The sequence below is a fragment of the Acanthisitta chloris genome, unplaced genomic scaffold, assembly GCF_000695815.1.
Source record: "Acanthisitta chloris isolate BGI_N310 unplaced genomic scaffold, ASM69581v1 scaffold14215, whole genome shotgun sequence".
Lineage (NCBI taxonomy): Eukaryota > Metazoa > Chordata > Aves > Passeriformes > Acanthisittidae > Acanthisitta > Acanthisitta chloris.
In genome coordinates this window covers 16,406-37,226 of record NW_008675478.1, presented here as the reverse complement: position 1 = coordinate 37,226, position 20,821 = coordinate 16,406, and the positions used below count along the sequence as shown (strand labels likewise).

At 46.2% G+C, this 20,821-nt stretch overlaps 1 protein-coding gene across 1 annotated transcript; it reads right to left on the bottom strand.

The window, feature by feature from the left end:
* Positions 1-1,278: 1,278 nt before the first annotated feature.
* Positions 1,279-9,434, bottom strand: LOC103803233 (cytochrome P450 2D14). Its single transcript, XM_009075776.1, has 9 exons — positions 9,222-9,434; positions 7,276-7,447; positions 6,375-6,527; positions 5,590-5,750; positions 5,293-5,463; positions 3,426-3,567; positions 2,652-2,839; positions 1,586-1,727; positions 1,279-1,457 (listed from the first exon to the last, which is right to left on the bottom strand). The coding sequence occupies exons 1-9, from the start codon at positions 9,432-9,434 to the stop codon at positions 1,279-1,281; spliced, it is 1,521 nt and encodes a 506-aa protein (XP_009074024.1).
* Between the last annotated feature and the right edge of the window lie 11,387 nt (positions 9,435-20,821).

Below are 20,821 nucleotides of genomic sequence, written 5' to 3'. Positions count from 1 at the left end.
ACAAACCTTAACAACTATATTAATCAGTGTTTGCATAATTCAATAGCTCTCACAGTTTCCAGAATTACTGTTAGAAAGGTAGTTACGAATGTGCCCACACGTGCACTCCATTTCAAGTACTTATTTTTGTTAGTGATGGTTGTAGTAGAAGCTCCTTTATGCTATGGTCTTTTCAGCCATGTGGTTAAAGACAGCACCTACTAACCTAAACATCAACATGTCTTAACACCAGGCAAAACAATCTGTCAGGAATATTGCAGGAAGAAAGAAAGGCACCTCTGAAACCTATGGCCCTACAGTTTCCAACCTGCCCAAGAGATGACTTTATGTAACACCAAAAAATAACCCCAGTCTTCTGGACCTAATTAGAGGAGATGGTAAATCTAAATGCCAGGATATCTCTTGGAATGTATTTATAGACATTTCTGTATTTTGCAAGTCACCTGTTTCTGTGGCTGAGACTCCACATGGATTATTTATGTTCCCCTTGGTATTGACTCCTACTAGAGACACAGGAGTTGTCAGGATTGCAACTTTCTTTGTGGCTATAAATGAAGACAGTCTGTGCAATAGGCAGGAGTATGTAATAAACGGGAACGAGGGGGACGTGTGTGTATTGGACGGTAAGATTTCTCAGGAGCACTGCTCTGAAACTGCATTTAAATGTCACCTTGTTGTTGGGGCTGAAGCTCTCGCCCTGCTCACCAGCAGCACTTGCCAAATCAGCTGACCATCCCTGGATTGTTTGTTCAGGAACCAAGCCAGAGCTGGGCTGCCCTGGGCACCAGGCAGGGGCACACACTGCTGCTCAGCATGAGAGGCAGAGCATGGCTGGATATGCACTGCGGCTAACAGGAGAACCTTACAGATTTTTCCAAGTTGTTTTTGCATCCTGAATTAGCAAGACCCCAAGCTTGTCTTTTACCCAAGATATCCTTGTATTTCTGTAAACTAATTCAGGGCTAATAATTCTTTTAGTAGCTGTGTGTTCAGTGAACTTCTTCTGCAACCAGTGAGACCACAAAGTGCAGTGGAACTGGTTGGATTAGGCAAAAAGTATTTACAAACTTGATTACCATTCCTAATTTCCTATGGCTGTCTGGTTCAAGATCCAGAACTTGAATTAAGCTAAATGAGATATTGGGCTAGATCCTTACTTTACAGACCTGTTGGATGTCTGCACAAGACTTGAGAGGTCTTAAGTGGAACCCAGCATGATCCTGCCTAGATCTGCAAGGTCTCTGACAGACTGTGTTGATTGGTGGTCTCGGTGTGCACTTATCTTGGGACAGCTCGCACCAGGTATGGGTGTGGGGAGCTGGTGAAAGCAAAGCAACCATCCTCTCGTGGCCTGGGCTGGTCCTCAGGGAGCACGAAGGTGAACTTCTGCAGGAGAGTGGTAAAGAAAAGGAAGAGCTCCATCTTGGCCAGCTGTTCTCCTAGACAAACACGGCGACCTGCAAGAGAGGGAGTAGAAAACTTCCATCAAAGAAGGTATTAAACCATGCTGGTATCGCAGCAGGGGAAGCAGATCACCCTCCTGCTGTGCCTCTGACTTGCAGATGAATCCTCCCCTGAGACTTACCTGCTGAGAAAGGCAGAAAGGCTTCTGGTTTCACAAACTTCCCATCCGCATCCAGGAAGTGTTCAGGGTAAAATTCATTTGGCTTCTTCCAGACTGTCTCATCCTTCAGCACGGAAGACAAGTTCGTAATGACTGTCGTCCCCTGCATTCCTCCACAAGAGGAAACAACTTAAGTGAGAACAGCAGCATTATCTTGGCACAATGGATCAGAGCTGGTCCCTCTTTAGTCCATGTCTCCTATATAATAGCAACCATTGTTCAGTGCCTCAGCATAAGGCACCCATCTCCACTTCTGCACCTTACTTAGAGCAGGGGTGAAGCAGGGCACTTTTCCAATGACATATGGTGCCTGCCCTACACTCTGAAGCATCTGAACTTTTGCAATTTGTATCCTTACAAAGGCAGCCGCATGCAAATGCCAATTTCACGGTTACACAGTGGAAACAGCCTCTGCTTCTCAGATCCTCCTGGACTTGTTTTATAGCTGCAGAGGAAAAGCTGACTGACAGACTTCAAAGCTCGACTTTCACAGGGGCCGTGGAAAATCGCAAAGCTTTCCTGTTTCACATGTCAACGTTCTGAGCCAGAGGAGATACCGCAAGGCTACAAAAAAAATATAAATCCCAGGCTTGCACTGCTGCCAGGGCAGCTGCCTGTCACAGCAGAAGTGGACTGAATGCCAGTGGCATTTGAATAGCTTCAGAGGGTAGAATTTTAACTACTACCATCTGAGGAAAGGCACTGAGCTGGTGGTGTGTGCCTCCAGAGAGCCTAGTAGGCTCCTTCTGACACAGACAGTGAATGTCACAGCTCATCAAGAGGAAAGGAAACCTTTGCACTGAGCTGCCACTGCAGTTGGGTTCCCACACAACCAATGCAAACCCAGAGCACAAATATGACCATCTGCCCGGTTTAGAGTTTCAAGATGTCCTATTTTAGTGCTCGCCAGTGACTGTAATTTGGGGGTGAAGGTGCAACACTGCAGAGTTGCGTGGGATCACCCCCACCCTGTGCCAGGTGTCAGCACAAGGAGAGGATGCTGTACTGCTTATCTGGTCTCGGTCACCTTGGGAATGAAGAAGCCTTGCAGCTCAGTGTCCCGGTACGTCATGTGGGGTAGTCCCACAGGAAGAATATCCCCAAAGCGTTGCACCTCATGGATCACAGCATTAGTGTAAGGCATGTTCACTTGGTCCTTCATGGTGGGTCGTCTCTCTCTGCCAATCACCTTATCAATCTCGGCTTGGACCTTACCTGAAGGCAGAACAGATAAGGAATTAGATCACCCGTACATAAACAGCAGGGGCTTGCACAAGCTGAAGGAAGACTGGCAGCATGAGACTGTACACACTGGGTGAGTGCAGAACAAGCAGTTAGAGAAAGGAACAGAAACTAGATGGGAAGACATTTTTCAGTTGCTCAGTGCCATCTGTATAACTACACTTTGCTCATAGTATCTTTCATAAAGGTCTTGCCACTTGACATGCTACCTTACCCCTCCTCTGTGCAGCTGAAAGGGTACCTGGGCATGCAGCATTAGAAAATGTAAACAAATCAGCATTTATTCCAAATGCTGAAAAGAGGGTACACTGACCACTACAAGTCCCCAGGTAGCCTTCACAATGAAGGCAAGGCCAAACTTGCCCTTCCAACTCCAGTCTTCCCTCTTGCCAGATCAGCTGTTTGGGAAGTGTTTCTCCCAGTTTCTGCTAGGTGAACAATCACCAAAGCTGTTCCTCATTGCAAAATGCCCAAACCATGGAGAGAAGTCATGCAGCCTCCTTGCAGAATAATGAGGGCTGAAGGGAAGAGGCCACACCTCTGCCTGTTTCTGACTTACTCTGTATTTCTGGGTGGAGAAGCATATACAGCAATGCCCACCGGAGAGTGGTGGAGGTGGTCTCAGAACCAGCTACAAACAAGTCTGCGGCCACCATACGAAGGTTGCTATAGTGGAAACCATTCTCTTCAGCTGCCTTACCCTGTGGAGAGAAACGAGTGATCAGAGCTGGGATATTTGCTGGGTGAGGAGACCCTTCTCCAGAGAAGTACTTTGTAACCCTGTTACCTCCTGTGTTGGAAGGTCCTCGACCACCTGCATTAATCCTGAGAGATGAACACTACAGTTGCCTTCAGGACAGAAGTGAATGCCTTGTGCTCTCAGCTCAAACGGCCAGCAGGCCTCTGCCACTTGCAGTAACATCCTCTCCCAGGGAAGGTGGAACACAGTTATTCAGGTTTGATCAGATCGTAAACCCCATGCAGCAGAGAGGAGGCTGCACTGATGTGGCAAATGAAAAATTAACATTATTTTAAGGGGGTTATCTCTAGCTATGCAGTACAGATTCTCACTGCTTCTGCCCTGATATTTTCTTACAGCTGAACAAAAGCAATCAGGGCATTATTGCTGCCTATTAAGTCTGCAACACCACTTTCAGCAAAACTGGTCTCTCATCCAAATGCTAATTGAGCTCAAATTTATTAGCATATGAGATATGACAAGCTCTCTGCATGAGTTCATCTGCTTGTCTTTTCTAATCCTCTTTCTACTTCCCTTTCCTAGGGACAAGCTTCTGTTAAGTTATTCTGTGTTATTTTGATGCTGTTGTAATATGGATAGCAATTAATAAGGCATTTAGGACTCAACTGTTATTCCAATAAAAGATCTCAGGCAAGGGAGCTATGGGTCTGACCTGAACAAAGTTAACACAGGGGAGGGATTTGTCAGATTGGCTTATCAGGGCATCTTAGTGACCAGAACAGAGATGTGACAAGAGGCAGCACGGTTAGGCTCACGTCCACCCACAAATAGCACTGCTCAGTGCAGGGCAACTTAGGTCATTTTGCTCTGCTAGTGCAAGCTGGGGGGGCAATGCATGGGCTGGAGGTGCCTGACACCTGCAGCATGGCAGGGTTTGCTGTGCAGAGCAGCAGTCCAGCCTGAGGACTCAGGTGGTGGAAGTGATTCACAAGCAGAATTTGCTAATTTTGCTCCTCTGGCACTTGAAATTTAGTGATTCCACGTGCAGAAGCATATGGTGGATGGATGGGCTGATGCAAGAACCTTTGATTTGATACTGAGTCTGTGCCCAGCTGAATAGAAGGAAAGACCCCTTTTAATTTCAGCGAAGCTGAAGATTAGGCCTTTCTCTGACTTGCAGGGAACTAGTTCTTAGGAAGCAATTTAAAGACACACATCCCATAAGAGATACCGTCTTTTCAAGTCATAACTTGGTTTAAAGACAGGCTACAGACTGGGCAATGACACCAAAAGGCCAGTCTGTTACAGCAGTTCTTTGACTGATTTTGAGACATCAGTCATTGAGGCACTGACATTACACAGAATCTTGCATGTTGACTTGCTCCCTAGTGCAAACTTAGAAATATTAGTGAATTTTCAACCAATGCCTGTTAAAAGCCTTCAAAATGGTGTAGGCTGGAAAAAAGGAAGTTACTAGACTCTGATGGGAATGTGAAGGTAGAAAATGAGAACAGGAACATCAGCAGATAATATTGTCTCTTCAGACAATAAAGGTTACAGCATGAAGAACACTTTTCTCTTCAAGATATAGTGTGGAATTAAAAAGCAGGAAATTAGTTGACAAGAGGTTTTATACAGCTCTATGAGAAAATTCAGCTTCTATGAACAAGCTTAAGCAGGCAGAAGAACTGCCCCGGATCCAGGGTGTGTGCTGGTGTCACCCTACCTTCATTTCCTTTAAAAACACATCTATGAAATCTCGGGTGTGATCAGGGTCCCACGACTCCATGTGCTTGTCTATGAGCACATCTATGAAGTCCATGAATGCCCTTACGTCTCGAAAGACTTTCTGTGGCACTCCAGGGATGCGCAGCAAAATGGGCACCTCGTTGAGAAGCTGGAGTGTGAGAAACAGGGAGAGAGAGAAAGAAAGAGAAGGTATTATGTGATGCAAAAAAGAAAAATGATGAAAACATAATGCTTTGAAGGGACAGAGGGCAGCTTCTTACAGCTCCTGGTTTACCTGAGGCAGGAATCCAGTTTGTTCCTTGAGGGAATTTTCAAGCAAGCGTAACAGCTTGACGAATGTCTCATCGCTGTAGTTGAAACGCTCTCCAAAGACGATGGTGCAGATCACGTTGCAGACTGCATTATTTATAAGAAAATGTAGATCTAAAGAATGACCTGAAAATGGAAATGGAGACCAAGCAATGAAGCTCAGAAACACCTCAGCTGTTGGACCTCAGCTGGCAGCAACGAGAATACACAAACACCGCCTTGGTACCTTCAGGAGACAAAGCCCTCTCAAAGTACAAATGCTTCATACTAGGAAGTGAAGATCATCTCATCTCTTACTAATATTTGGTTGATCTGTATTTAAAGAAGAAAACTCCCAAGAAAAGTTGAGTTGCAGGATTGTTCTGTAACCTGACAGGTAACACTTTGTTTTGTGTCTAGATGACAGGCGATGTGCTGTGAACTCCCAGCTGCACTTTTATTGCATGTGATAATGTCAGTATGTTCCACTAACTTCATGAAGGTAATAGTTACCCAACTCTGGGAATAATTCTGGTTTACCTCTTTATTTCTAATTTCATATTTGTTTCCTGTTTCGAATGGTTTAGTGTTACAGTAGCCTCACTGTGTAAAGTAGAAGAGGCTCCAAGGAATGCATATAGACTAGAAACACTGCATTTGCTCAGGAAGAGAGCACTGCATGCAGATGAGAGTGGTTATAGTATCACGTCTTGCTGCATGACCATACTGCCTTTTCCTGTGATTTCCCCAATCCCTGTGGATGTGGCAAACCTGCTTCAGACTTGATTTCAGAACAAAGAAATCCAGCTTCCTCTGTCACTCGCTCCTCCAAGGATGTCTTTCCCATCCCGAAGTTCCTCAAGGTAGTGAGCGTGAATTTCCTTTGCTCCTTCCAGACATGCCCGTATCTTGCTACAACAATCCCTGGAATTATGGATGAGCAAGAAATGTCAAGATCTCCGACGTATACATCAAGCAAAGTCTGCTAAGGAATAGCAATGGTGAGTTTGGAGGTACAGATCTGTGTGAATAGATGAGAGTCTGATTTTGTATAGCTTGTTCATACAGCAATTCTCAAAACAGATTCCTGCACCTTCTAATGCCTGTGCACAGCTAGCAAAGGTGGAGGGAGGATACAGTGGAAGCAACAAAGGCTGCTAAGGATAAAGAAATCACCCCTCCAAAGCCATTCAGCATCCCTTGGCTTGTGGGAACTGGGTAGTAGCTTGGGCCACTGCACAGGAGCTGAGGATGAGATGTGGGCAGGATACTGGATAATTCTCTGTCTTGGATGAAAGTTACCATATTTTTTTGCGACAACAGCTTGCACATAGTGTTGTAATGTGCAGGTTGTTGTTGCATAAGCACTTTGTTTTACATAAGCACCATAAGCACTAATCACTGGGTGTCGGGAGCTGGCAGGAAAGTCAGATCCCTGATAGTGTGCTAACACTGCTGAAGACGTGTGTGTTTGCACCTGGAGCAGTACTACAACCCTTAAGGGGAGCCCCATGTCATCAATACAACGTTGTCACCTCCAAAGGGTGGCACACGTATAAGGAGATTGAGCTGGGGCACCTGAGAAGGTGGCATGATACTGAGGAAATCTTCCATCTACCCAATCCTTCCTGTGCTAGGGCCAGCAAGAAATGTCCATTTCCAAGGGACTTGCCTTCAGCTTCCTTTCTGTAGCCCACGTGTTCGAACATCGGAAAGTACGGCCGGTCAGCAAAGTCCTCTGCCTTGTGGACCAGAGCTTCCTTCACTGCTTTATACCCACTCAGTACCACCAGGTTGGTCCAGCAGTTCTGGAGATTGAAGATATTTCCAAACTTTTTCTGAAGCTGCCAAGACAAAAAAGTGTGTCCCCGAAAATGAGCTGAATGTAACATCAGAAACATCACCACATCCTTCCTTAGGGCCTTTACTAGTTAATGATTTTTGAGGTGCTTTTGTTCAGAGATCTTGAGCTGATCTTTGACCTTTGCCTTTGCAGTGCAGCAGCTCAGAGTGGTGCCAAACAGCAGCTAAAGCAGGGATCAATGCTCCATGAGTGGAAAAATTTAGAATACAACTGTCCCAGCCAAATTATTGCCAGTATTGTGCAAGTATTTTGGATTTTGTCAAGGACCTTGTTTGGGGATTTTGGAAGGCTGCATGCTCAACAATTAATTATCTACTGATACTTGTATTTATTGTGATCTGAAAGGCTAGGCAAGTTTTGGGTTAGTCTAATTCTACTGAAGGAAATACTGATGATAAGGTAATATGTAAATTTTTTTTTTAATATGCATTTACTCCTAAGATCTCCCCATAGCTTTCCAGAAACATGGTTGGAAGAGGCAACTCCACACTGGAGTTTCAGGTCAGCTTTCTCCCTAAAAGGAGTGTACCTATCTAGTATAACTGGTAACTGGCACAGCCCCTACATCTGCTGTGATCTGTAAGAGTCACAGTGCTGCACAGGTAATCCTGACAGCCACACACACACCATGGGAGCTGGCCATGGAGTTAAGTCTTCTCAAGGTAGACAAGCCCTTTGACAGGACATAGACTCCCAGGAAGGCGGGTCAATGCTCCCCTGCCAGTCAGGAACACTGAGCAGAGCACTCAGTGCGTGTTGTTCAAAGCATGTTGTTCAAAGGCAGTGCAATAGTAGCAATGCCCCACAGTTTTCTTTCTCTTTTTTTTTCTGTCTTTTTTTTGGTTTTTTTTTCTTGATGTGTGCCTTCATTCCTGTGCTGTAGCATTGCTAGGATTGAAGTACTTAATACCGTATTTGCAGGAGGGTTGAAAAGGGAATTAGCCCGTCACCAGCAGTAGAAATACATCATTAAAAGCGATTACTGGTCAAGATTGTGGTTAGCATGACCCTGACGTGACATGATTTGAAAATGGTAAGCTTCTGACTACATGCAAGCAAATAATACAAATGCTATATTTAGTTTCTCCATTTGGCAGGTTTTGGACAGACAGCTGAGCAGTGCTGTCCTAGAAAAGCGGCCTTTAGAGTTTGCAAGCTGAAGCACAAAACGCCCGTGGTTTATCTGCTGCAAGCTGTGCTGTGCTTTTCCTTTGAGAAAAGCTAAGCTCTGACTTTGAATAGGAACACCGCGGAGATTTTGGGCATTGCTGCTGGGGCAAATCCTGCAGGCTTGATCTCTTTAACTGAAACTGTCACATGCCTGCAGGCATGCTTCAGTAACTCACCCCAAGTCTGCCATTCCTGCAGCCACATTCCCAGCCCACACAAACTTTTTGGTCTTCGCTTGTTTGTACATCTCCCTGTTTCCTTGCCCCTAGACCTGCCCACGTGTTAGGCTGGTGGCCAGCTCTACCAGCAGAGCAAGCATCACCTGTCATTAAGGGCACAACAGCATCTCCCACTGAGCTCATGCAGAGATGGGGAGATGGAGGTTGGTGAGTGTTGACTATCAGTTTATCTGTGTGGGCCAGGTCAGTGTCCTTAGGCAGCAACTTGCTTCATCCTGGACCTTGGAGAGGGCCTTGCCCCCCAGCTTTGTGCAAGGGTAGATCATATCAGGGTGTACCCCACCCCTCCTGGGCCCATGGTCGTGTGAGGAGCATTTTTTCCTCACAACAGGGGCTGCCACTCACCTGGTTGAAAGAGTGGACGGGTTTGCTGAAGTCAACAGAGAGCATAGTCCCAACGAATGGCAGCGACACTGGGCCTGGTGGGTAGTGCCTCCACTTCCTCCTGCGCTTCATGAAGTCAAGTGCTAAAGTAAAGACTGTAAGAAAAACTCCCAGTATAGAGATGTTGCTCCAGATGGATGACATCTGGGACGCTAGCCACAGAAGCAATGCCATTTTGTAGCCTGTCTTCTCTTCTCTTCCTTCCTCAGGCAGCTGCCCCCTTCTCCTTGCTTTCTCCTCTTCCTCACACTCTCTGTCTCCCTGCTCCTTTCTCCCTGCAGTTGCTGGCCTCTGAATGTGGGACTTGGCTGGAACCCGAAGCTCCTCCTCTACTCAGCTCAGCCCTGGGGGAGTGGTGATGAGGGTCATCCCTCCTCCTCCTCCGAAGCCAGAGCTCAGAGGCCTCTTGGTTGTTGCTGAAGGTGGCAGCGCCTGCCAACGGTGCCCTCTGTGAGGCAGGGCTGGGTGAGGTCCGGGTGTTTGGGTGCCTTCTTCCACAGCCAGGGTGGGATCACAGTTGACAACAAGCAACCAGTCTTGCTGCATTCTTATGGGGCGATTTGGAAAGAGTTTGTTTAAATCTGTGTCACCTTCTTGTTACTACAGGCAAGTCAAGGGAGACGCAGCTCCTAAACACAGATCAACCAGGTTTCTGTTTGCAGAGCTGAGAAAGCTCAGATTAGGTCAAACATTCCCTTACAGGAAGCACTTGTCACAGAAATTGGCCTGAAACAGTGACCTGAGACTTTGAAAATAATTTATGTTTCTGCAATTAACAATCTTTATCCACCTGCAATTATCAGTCATCATGATGACCTTCACTTTTGTAGAATATATCTGAGCTACAAAGGGAGAAAGCACATGTATTACAAGGAGCCTCGAATTTCCAGCCTTTGGGGCAGCAGTAATGCAAACACAATTACAGAGGTAGTCAAAGTATTTCCTAAAGCAGCAGAGCTATGTGCTCCTGGCATCCCTGCCATTGGGGATCGCTCTTAGGACAGTTAGTTCTAGATAAAAAGAAGTAGTAACCCATCACAGTTTGATCTGTGATCTCAGGGTGATCAGATAAAAACTCCTAATGGAGCAGTTGCTGCAGCAGTGATGGAGAGCTCAGATTGCAAACTGATGCACCTTCAAAGGCTGTGCAGGCAGTTCTGGTCTGCAGCCAGGGCCTCCAAACTCCCCCAGGGAGGCACCTCAGCACTGGTGTCTGTGTGCTGAGGTCACCTCACTGGAGTCTCTACAGCAGGAGCCTGTTTTGAAAGCACCATGGCTCAGGGTTCAGCTCAGGTAGCTGTAAACACACATATACAGCATGGGGAAACAAGCAGGGGAATCACCAACCCCATGCACAACTGCAGAGTTGTGATTTCTTTTGGGTTACAGAGCCATGGCAGGATAGTTCACATGCACAGATGAACATAGACTCATCAGGGAAGACAGGCTGGAAAGGGTGTGGAGTGGTTTTGCTTGGCGCAGAGAAGTGTCCAGAGCTTTGCCATGGGACAGGCAATGGGCCAGTGAGTGCCTGTAGACATGGAGAAGGTGGCAAAGCACCACGGGCAGTGTTTTGCCAGGCACTCACTGCAGACTTCTTGATCAAGGAAAGTCAACAGAGCCATCTCACAACCACAGGCCTTAGGACTGACTCATGGGTGTGCTTTAACTGGAAGGGCTGCACGGTCAGACACAGTCCAGGTGGTTTCTGGAACATGCTGAAGACAATTTCTTGACACAGATGTTTGATGAGACGACTAGGGGAGATGCTGTACTGGGTTTGCTGTTCATAAAAAAGGAAGAATTGGTCTAGGACATGATGGTCAAAAGTAAGTTTGCCTGCAACAGTCACGAAACTGTGAAATACTAAATCCTGCAAGAAGTCAGCAGTAGAAATAGCAGTACCGCCCTTGCCTTGCAGATTTCACCTTGTTCAGGGATCTGCTTGGCAAGATCCCAAAGGGAGCTGCCCTGGAGAGTGAAGGGACCCAGGAGAGCTCTTTGTTTTTCAAGGACAGCCTCCTCAAAGCATGGGAGCAGTTTATGTCATTAATTACCTTGACCATTGCCAATGCCTTTAACACCATTTTCCACATATCCTCGTAGCTAAATCAACAAGATACAGACTGGCAGGCAGGTGATAAAGTGGGTGGATGATTGTCCAGCTTGTGGACAATCAGAGAGTTGGGATCAGCAGTACAGAGTTCAGCTGGTGACCGATCACCAGTGATGCCCCTTAGGTATCTATATTGGGGCTGATAAAGTTTAATGTGTTAGTGACGTGGCTGATGGGACAGAGAGCACTCCTGGCAAGGACAGCCTGGGAGAGCTCACAAGTGCATCACTTTGCAGAGTAGCTTGGGAGCTTGTTGGCTTTTGAGTACTCTACTGTGAGGTCTCAGGAGACAGAGCTGTGACAGTCCTGTACTCAGTGGACTTGCTTGAGCAGGAGATTGGCTAAATGCTAAAAGGTGATCAAGGGGCTCCTCCCACACTGATTTTCATGACCCAAGCACTCAGATGACAGGTGGAAAGACAGTAAATGTGGTCCCAAGCACATCAGCAGTAAAAGGAAGTTACCTTGCCTGTTTCACTTTGAGCTCTACCTTTATGAGCTTAAGCTGAAAAATACCCACCTGGGCCTTTCCATTTTGCATAGCTTGGCTAGAGCCAAATGCTGTTGGACTTCCATCACTCATCTGTGGGCTGTGAGAAGGTTGATTGGAATTCAGGAAGTGGATTTACTTTTAAACGTCACCCTGGAAAGCCATCAGAAGAGAAACTCTCCAGCTGCTCTGCTTCCTGTGGCTCAGCCTTGGCATAAGGCAACAAAGCTGCAACCTGAGAAATTCAACAGCTTAAGAACAGAAAACTATACAGACACACACCTCCCAGTTTACACCTTTCCAAAATATCCCTGTGTAAATTATCTTCTCCTCTACCCCCTTCAGACTGCAAACTAGACAGCTCCTCCACTTCTGGCTTACAGCATGGACTTGCCATTCCTGCAAAGGACTGGAGTAAGTGTTAGAGCTTTCTAATTTCAAAAGAACAGTTTTCAAAGCAAGCAAAGAAACAATAGACAACAAATCTCTTTTTGAGAGAGAGAAAGAGAAAAGGGTAATTATCCTTCTGAAGAATGGAATACATTCATTTGCATTTCTTTTCAAGAAAGTAAATTTTGAGCAATTTTCAAGTGGGGGGGGAAAAACTGCTCTGAATGCATACATATTAATTTTAGATAGCTGCCACCCTGCTGCGCCGGGTGCATGTCTTTGACTGTGCACAGTCAATTATGAGATGAGCTAAGTGAAATTACAGAAGTTGCATGCAGACATCACTGTTCTTTGACTGGAGAACCTGCAATGCAAACAGAAAGGCAGCTCTAAAAAAAAGACTTATTAATATTGCAAAACAAAGCATCCAGAAGTAAGATCATGCAAGAGTTTCCTTCTTTTTTTTTTTTGGCAATTTTAACTGAGCCTGTTTGTCCATGTAGTCAATAAGATCATATTTAATTATAATCTCATGCTATGTTTCTTCTCTGAAGGACCCTCCCTTTACTGAGTGCACAGAATAGATGATGATAATTTACTAAGCCTGTTTGAATTGCAGGATTTGGCTTACCAGCCAATTTTGCCACCTGCTGTTCACACCCTGCCCATAAGGATGTTTGGGATGGGCTTTTCCACAGTGGTCATCAGTGACTGCATGGGTTTGGAGCAGGCAGTCTTTTGTACTCACAGCATTTCTCTGAGGTGCTGCCAGTGGAGGCAAATGACCTTCTAAGTGTTGGTACCCAATAGGAAAAGCCTAGAAGCTGCCACACACAGCTGTCCAGGACCCGTGCCCAGCTGCCAACTGGAGCTGCAAGTGGCTTCTGCAGGTCTTCCTGCAGGATCACAGGTTTGGCACCCTGAACATGAAGGTCACAGTTCAGTACCTGTTTAAGAAACCTGCTGTTTCAGTGATTACCCAGCATCACATACTCATTTCTTCATAGGGGTGAGGTGAAAATCTTTCAATGTGCAAAGAAACACCCTTCCTTCCCTCCCTCTTGGCTTCAATACTGGAGCCAATCAAGAAGCACTGCTCACATAGCATGAATATTTCCTTGAGCTTTCAGGAATTTTTCATCCAATTTGCAGCAGGCTGACTGCTTTCCCTCTAACACCATTAGATGGACCCAAACCTCAGCAATGTTTCATTCTGCAGGAGCAAAGCGTCTTGGAACAGCCTTGGGCAGTGTGAAGCCTGCTGCTGTCATTCCCTGGCTGTCTGTCTCCCAGGTTACAGCAGAGCTGGAGCTGGTGAAAACCCCAGAAACCTTTCCTCCTCAGTGGCCTCTTCTGAGCCCAGAAAGCATGGTCTCCCACCCAGTCCAGCCTTTTTTCATCCTTCCTCCTCATTTTTCAGCTCACCATCTCTCTTTCACCTGTTTTGCCTTCACTCAGTGTCTCCTCCCGACCATTTCAGTGCTGGAAGGGGCAAGGGGTGAGTGGAGGAGAGCAGCTTCACACTTGTCATTCACCCCTGCCAGCCCCTGGCAGCTGGCAATAACCACCACCTGCTCTGTTCAGACATCTCTGGGGAATTTTAGCTGAAAAACTGAGAACTCTCCAAGCACATGCAAACTGGCTTTTCAAGTGCTTGTAACATGGCCAAGTTTGAGCACAGTTTTAGAGAGCTGGTGCAATGTGTCTTCCTAACAGAAAGCTGCCTCCTGCCAAATTTCGCGTGTAATGCTTCAAAGCATTAAACTGAGAAAGGAAAATATCACCAGAAATTTTTCTAATGGGTTAGGAGGAGGTCAGATAAACAATGGATTTCTAAGAACCATGTCAGCCATTAGAAAGGGATTAAAAAATTTTTGGCTGAATGTTCCCAAACAAATTTAGCCTGAGGCGCAACCCCAGCTCAGGAAATTTTAGTCTCAGCTGGTTCATTGTGACTTTCTTGGCCTTCAGATGAGGGTTTTAAACATTGGAAGTAGTTCTGCAGCCTTAAGATGGACTCTGCTAACAGCTTGTTCATAATAAAGCAGTCAGCAGAACTGAAATAGCCAAGTCTTTCATAGTTACTGTTACTATGACTTACTGCCAGCCTTCCCACATTGCAAAGAAATCTGTTCGTCAGGCTTTTCTTCCTTAAATTCCCCGTGGCTTCCTACCCTTTTCCCTATATAAATCACAGCAGTTCACTTATCACTAAAGGGAGTTGTAGTTGGACTTTGCTTCTTTCACCCACTCCATCCCATCCCATCCCATGCAATCCCATCCCATCCCCATATATGTCCCTTGCTCTTAAAGAGCAATGATTCTGAACATGGTACCAAACGTGAAGCAGGTCTTGGGCCCCACCTCTCACCCCAGAGAGACAACTCTGTGCAGGTGCTGTAAGGTGTGGAGGAGTCAGGCTCTGGCAACCTGTGAGCAGTTTGGCAGTGTGAGCTGTGCTGCAGGTGACAACATCTGTATGAATAAAACAGCCATTGAGATGAAGTCACCCCCAGAGAAGCCTCAGACAGTAAGGGCTGAAAAAGTGAAATTACAGGAGCAGAATAGCTTTATTTTGACTTGCTATTTCAGAGAGCTTGAGCTGCTCCAGGACTGAGCTCACATGTACACATAATGCAAGGGGTTTAGACAGTGACTAGCCCAGGGTAGTTACGGGTCCTAACCCTGGAATCCTCGTCATGTTAGCTGAGGTTAAAGCAAAAATCAGAACAAACTGGCTTGGTTTTAATATAAGTTCAGATTCTCCTACAGCCCTTAATTCCTCAGGCTAAAATATTCCCACTGTTAATTTAACCCGAGTTAGCCAAACAGAGCTCAGCACATGCAATTTCTAACCGCAGCACAGAGTTAACAAATGAAGGTGCTGTTTTGCACAGGTTGTGGTACTAGTGCTGGTCTAAAATGCCTCCTGAAGATTCCACTGAACCTCTGTGATGTGGCTGAGCTCGAGGAAGATGCCTGCTCCTTCAGAAAATGACTGGCAGCAGTTGCCTTGACTCACACTCTCTTGTGAAACTGTCAGAAAAATATGGCTTACGCCCCCAATACCATAGGCTGTTGATTTGTCTCAGCTGCTGGTTTTGGTTTCTTGTTTTTAAAGCTCCTCAGGAGCTGTGAATATATTGCTTTTCTTTTAATCTTTGGTTTATTACTGATACCTTGGGGTTTTTCTTTGCTATAACTAGAGCATCCAGGGGAATTTTGGACAGAGCTACTGGCAAAAATCCTGTTATTATTTTTTTTTCCAGGAGAGATGCATTTAAATTCATATGGGGAAACTCATCCTGCTTTCCTGAAGTGTGAGATCAGTGAGACATCCTCGAAAATAATGGTGTGGTTAAATCCTGGTTTTGGAAGACAGACAGACTTGGTTTAGTTTGTGCCATTGATTTGCCCTGTGAGTTAGAGGCAAGCACTCTCCTGGCTGCAAGCGCCGTTTCCTCGCTTGTAAAATGCCTTTAATGGAGCTGTTTATCCAGTTGTGATAAAGAATCTTGGTGCAAAGTACATTAATGAGCACTGACACCAGAACTATTACAAAGCAAGGAGATGGGTTGCCAAAGATCTCAGAACGCAGATTAAAATAGATAAAAAGCTAATTTGAAGGTTTGCTTTTTTTTCCAGGAAGTGTCTAGCTATGATCTTTTGCTTCTGGCAGAGGGAGTATTTCACAGGGAGCATTTTGCTGCTGTTTCCATGTCTTGGAAGGATAGTCAGGGATGCTGTTTTTTCATAGTTAGGTCCTCGATTCAGTTATTTATGAATCAAAACAAAAAGGGAAGCTAACCTGGCTGAAAAGACAATTGCATTTTTCTCCTGTGCTTACGGCTCGCAGGAGCAGACAGAATAACCGTGAGCGATGTTGCCTCCTCGTAGGCAAGTCAGATTTCAGATTTCAGCAATAATTCTCTCTCTTTCCACTCCAAGCTCTCATAGTTAGGTCCTCGATTCAGTTATTTATGAATCAAAACAAAAAGGGAAGCTAACCTGGCTGAAAAGACAATTGCATTTTTCTCCTGTGCTTACGGCTCGCAGGAGCAGACAGAATAACCGTGAGCGATGTTGCCTCCTCGTAGGCAAGTCAGATTTCAGATTTCAGCAATAATTCTCTCTCTTTCCACTCCAAGCTCATTAGCCTGTTGAACCTCTGTGGCTTCCCAGGAAAGCACTCAGAGCAGCGTGTGCTCAGCACATCTCAGAAGGGGGAGATGAAGAGAGGCATTACTTCTGAAGCACACTTGCTGTTACCATTTCCTTACAGTCAATGAAGGTGGAAGTGACTATCTCTGTTCACATCACCTTCCTGCCAGCTTGGTGGCTGTGATTGCTCCAGCGGTAAGAGTGAAAAATATTCCTGTTCCAGGAAAGTGGCACGTTATCTACTTCATCATTTAAGCATGTGCTCGGAGTGATGGCACAGCGGTTCTGTCAGTGCATGCTGTTAGCTCTTGCCTCATTTAAGTTACTCAGCCATTTTCAACACTGAGCAGGTGCTGTCACTCAGCTCAGGACCCCTTTTCTCCCCTCACATTTGCACAGCTGCTTTGCACAGAGAAACTTGTGTTAGCTGACTTGTCACTGTATGACAAGGTGTGCAGACATGAGCCTCTTTTTGTGTGTTTGCCTCAGGGCCAGGTCTGGCAGATACAGCAGATTCTACAGGAACAGCAGAGCTGTGCCTAGTTTGGGGCCCTGCTGTGCTGGTCTCTGCAGAGGAACAACAGCAGGTATCTGCTCCTTGTGAGTCTAAGACTAAACTCTAGGGGAACTAAAGCACAGGACATCAAACATGAATAACCACCCAAGCAAACTCAGCCCAGTCACTTTTGCCCACCTGAGCTCAGAGTGCCACTGCGAGGGGGCTCAGCCCACCCTCTGTGGCACTAGCCAAAACATTGCAGGCAGAAGTGACACTGCAATTCTTCCCAGGTTTAAAAGACAGTGAACATGGGTTCAGTGCACTTGCACCAACTTGGATGTTTTCTGTAGTTAGTTATTAACCTCACATAGCCCAAGCACAGGCATTTGCCACCGCGTGGCTGCACACGTGCCTTGCCAGCAGTGGGGGATTGGGCAACCTCCTGGGCACATGTGAGTGGCATGGCAGGGACAGTGTTGGGAATGTGGTTCCCACTGCCACAGTAAGAGAGACATGAGTCCAGCTGGCACCCCACGAACAGACAGTTTTCCATCCCTGCAATGAGCTGACACCAGGCTGCCAGCGGATCCTTCTCCAGCCACTCAAACCCACATGGCTTCTCCTGGCAATCTGCAAAAAACAAAAGACACCTTCTGGCTTTGTTCACTAACAAACCTGCACAAAATGTCAACACTCCTGTCTTACTCACATACACCTGAGGAGTTTTGAGGGGCAGGAATTAATGACAAGACAGAGAAAAAACAGTGACTGAGAGAGAAATCCCAGGAGAGGAGGGAAGCAGTGGGAAAGACAGCACAGTCTGGACAGCAGACTGTCACTGGCAAAGTGAAGTGTACTGGTAGGCCAGGCTTAACTGCAGAAGAAAATGTGGCTGCTGCTTATTGGGTACAAAGTGACAATTGTTCTGTCAAGCAATTCATGATCTCCAGAATTCTGCCCTTTGCCCAGCAGTCCATTAAGGCAGCAGGAGATGATGAGCAGAACAGCTTACAACAATTATATTAGAGAACTATAAGTAACTTCAACACCAAAAATAAAATGTGCATTTGTCCCAGCACTTTCTGTCCAAACGATATTAATGCACTTCAGCTGAAAATACTCAAACATACAATTCTGGTGATCCAAACCCTCTGCTAATCGTTTCTGAGAGCACAGTGTGCTTGTCATTAGGGTACAGTTTATTATTTTGCTGTTTTCATGAAAACTACAGCGTCAAGCTCTCGCTAGTAGTTTTTCATGGGTTTATCTGCCCTTTTTCTGTCAGTATAAACAACGGCTTGAGTACAAGTCAGCGTTCAGAAGTTTGTCTCAGTGTGCTGGAAACAGAAGATTGTTGTGCTTTGCTAAGAGTGAAATGGGTTGTTTATAGTTGATTTCTGTGTGATGCTCCTAATGACAGTTTATGCTTCACAAATCCGGATGTGCATTGGAAATCAGAATGTGCATTTTAAGTCTTTTTACAAGTAGGAAACCCACAAATAACTTTTGGTTTCAGATATTGGCTCAGTCATGCTAACAGTTCAATTAATAACAGTGGGAGCATATGGATAGAAACGGAAATTAGAACTTGTTAAAGTGCAGGCAAGATCTTACTGCAGGATGTTCAGCTGGTTGACTACCTTTGAAGCTCTATCCCAAATGATCTGTAGGTTACTTTTGCCAGTAGTACTTGCTACACTCTCATAGGAACTGTACATAACAAGCTTAATTTTCTGTGCTCATTTGTAATTGTGGTTTTGTGTCCACAGCAAAAACCTGCACTCTTTTACCCAGGAGCTATCTGTGAGCAGTGAGCTTTCCACAGGAAGGGGGGAGGATCAGAGGTGGTGATTGCAAGGAAAACTGAAAAGGAAAGTATGTTCTTTGTGGTTTTTAAGCTGACCAAAAGCCTGAGTGGATGCTGAATGACATCACACTGCTGTGCTGGGGGTGGTGAGTGGTAGAGACATGACATGGGAGGTGTTGGGGCCTGCTCCTCTCCTTTTGATGGCAAAACACCAAGCTCCTCGGCATAACCAACCTCCCACCTGCAGAGAAGCAGCAGCTTCCTAAACCTGCTGCCTCCCAGGTCCCTGGGAACAGCTGCATGGCCTGGTGCTCACAGCTCAGACCTGTGCACCAGCAATGTGCAGGGCTGAGCTAGCCATAAAAAGTGAATGCTTTTGTGCTAATAACACTTTAAAACTTTATGCTGGGTTGCTTACAAAAACCACAAAGCTTGGAAACCTTCAAAGCCGTGCCACAGATGGAGATTGCAAACCTTAGTTCTCCTGTATACTGAATACAGATGCTGTGTATTGAGGTAACACCTTTCTGCAGCTCCCTTCTCATTTGTGTTACTCCAGGATAAGACATAGTGGCTCACACTCAGAAAGAGGGAAAAACCTAAGGCAAATCCTCAAATATTTTATTTACTTAATTACTCTTCATTGCCTATTCCAAAGTCCATAGCTTTTTGATTTGTCTTCACTGTGTTTTGAACTAAGGGCTAATACCTGATATAGCCTTGACACTGAGGATGAAAAATTCAGCAAGGATTTCTAATGTTATCTGTTTTCCTCAGCAAATCTTATACATTTGCTAGTGAAGGGCACCTCCTGTGCTGACAGCCTTGTGGCAGATGGATCTCACCACCCATGTGCACCTGTGGAATCACAGAGTTGTACAAGCACTCCTTGCTGCTCGTACCAGAGGGAGCAGCAGTAGAGGAAAAAGTTGCCAACTCCAGCCAAGCTCTCTTCTGTGGTCTCTGATGTGAGCATGAGAGCTGCTGCTGATCACATTGCCTTCTCCTGGCTGGTTGCTCTGGGGAAGTGGCTTCAGACCCTCAGGTCAGTGGTGCTCACTCTGAGCATCACACAGTGCAGAGTTTTCAGCTGGGAACACAATGGGGATGGAAAGGCTGCAGATCACACAATAAGCCAGAGAACAACAAAATCTGCCACCAGAAAAACATTCAGAATGCAAATGCAATGTGCAAACCTCTTATTCGTTGCTGAGAGCTGATGAGAATAAGCCTCAAGCCCTACAGGGGCAGCAGGCAGTGGTGCATCCACCTCTGTCAGAAAGCGGTGCTGTAAAATCCTCCTCTGAGAGGGAAACTGTCACCTTCTGCCTCACCTGCTCTGACTCTGCCCTGCAGATTCCAAAGGGTGGTTTCTCACAAGCCTGCAGAATCAGGAGATGCAGGCAAAACCTTGGCTGAAACCCCACTATTTTTCCATGAGAGCTAATGGAGCCGCTGCAGGGCTCAGCGAGAGCAGGGGCATCACTTTATGCCATCCTCCAGCTGCTACAAATGGCATTTGGTCAGTCCCAGCTTCTCATCCTCATTCCACTGAAACAGTGCACGGGTTTTGCTGGAGTTCAGAGAGCCTTAGGGTGGCAGCAGCAGACAGACCTCAGGGCTGAACCCACAGCTCTGTGCCGGCCAGGTCAGCACCGACAGAACACCCAAGGGCTGTGAGGTAGCCGTGACTGAGCAGTGAGGAGGTGAGCAGGCAGGCACAGGAGGGTGCAGAGAGGTCGGGGCTGTGCGAAGGAAAGGTGAACTCCTTCACACCCGAGAATCCAGGGTGAATTTTGCACTGCACAGGACTGGGTGAGGAAGACTGGGACCTGCAGTTTCTATGCAAGGCTGAGATGGTTCACCAGCCTGAGGAGTGCCCGTGCTGGCAGAGATGGAAAGCCACTGTTATCTGACACACTCTGCGATGTGCAGGGCCTAGGACTTCAGTCCTGCTTCCCCCGAGCAGGCTGAGCTTGGCTGGAGTCAGATCGAACACCTCTGGTCTCCAGAGTGTCAACCCCAATGTCAGGTTTGCTGGAAAGCAGGAAAAAGGCTAGCCGGGAACTAGCAGGGAGTTTCAGTTAGAAGAAGGAAG

Excerpts from the sequence above, each read along its gene's own strand:
- LOC103803233 (XM_009075776.1), bottom strand. The coding sequence starts at position 9,434 with ATGGCATTGCTTCTGTGGCTAGCGTCCCAGATGTCATCCATCTGGAGC. Across the intron at positions 5,464-5,589 it reads AAACTGGATTCCTGCCTCAG|CTTCTCAACGAGGTGCCCAT; the intron begins GTAAACCAGGAG and ends CTCACACTCCAG. Across the intron at positions 3,568-5,292 it reads TGTTTTTAAAGGAAATGAAG|GGTAAGGCAGCTGAAGAGAA; the intron begins GTAGGGTGACAC and ends TTCTCTCCACAG.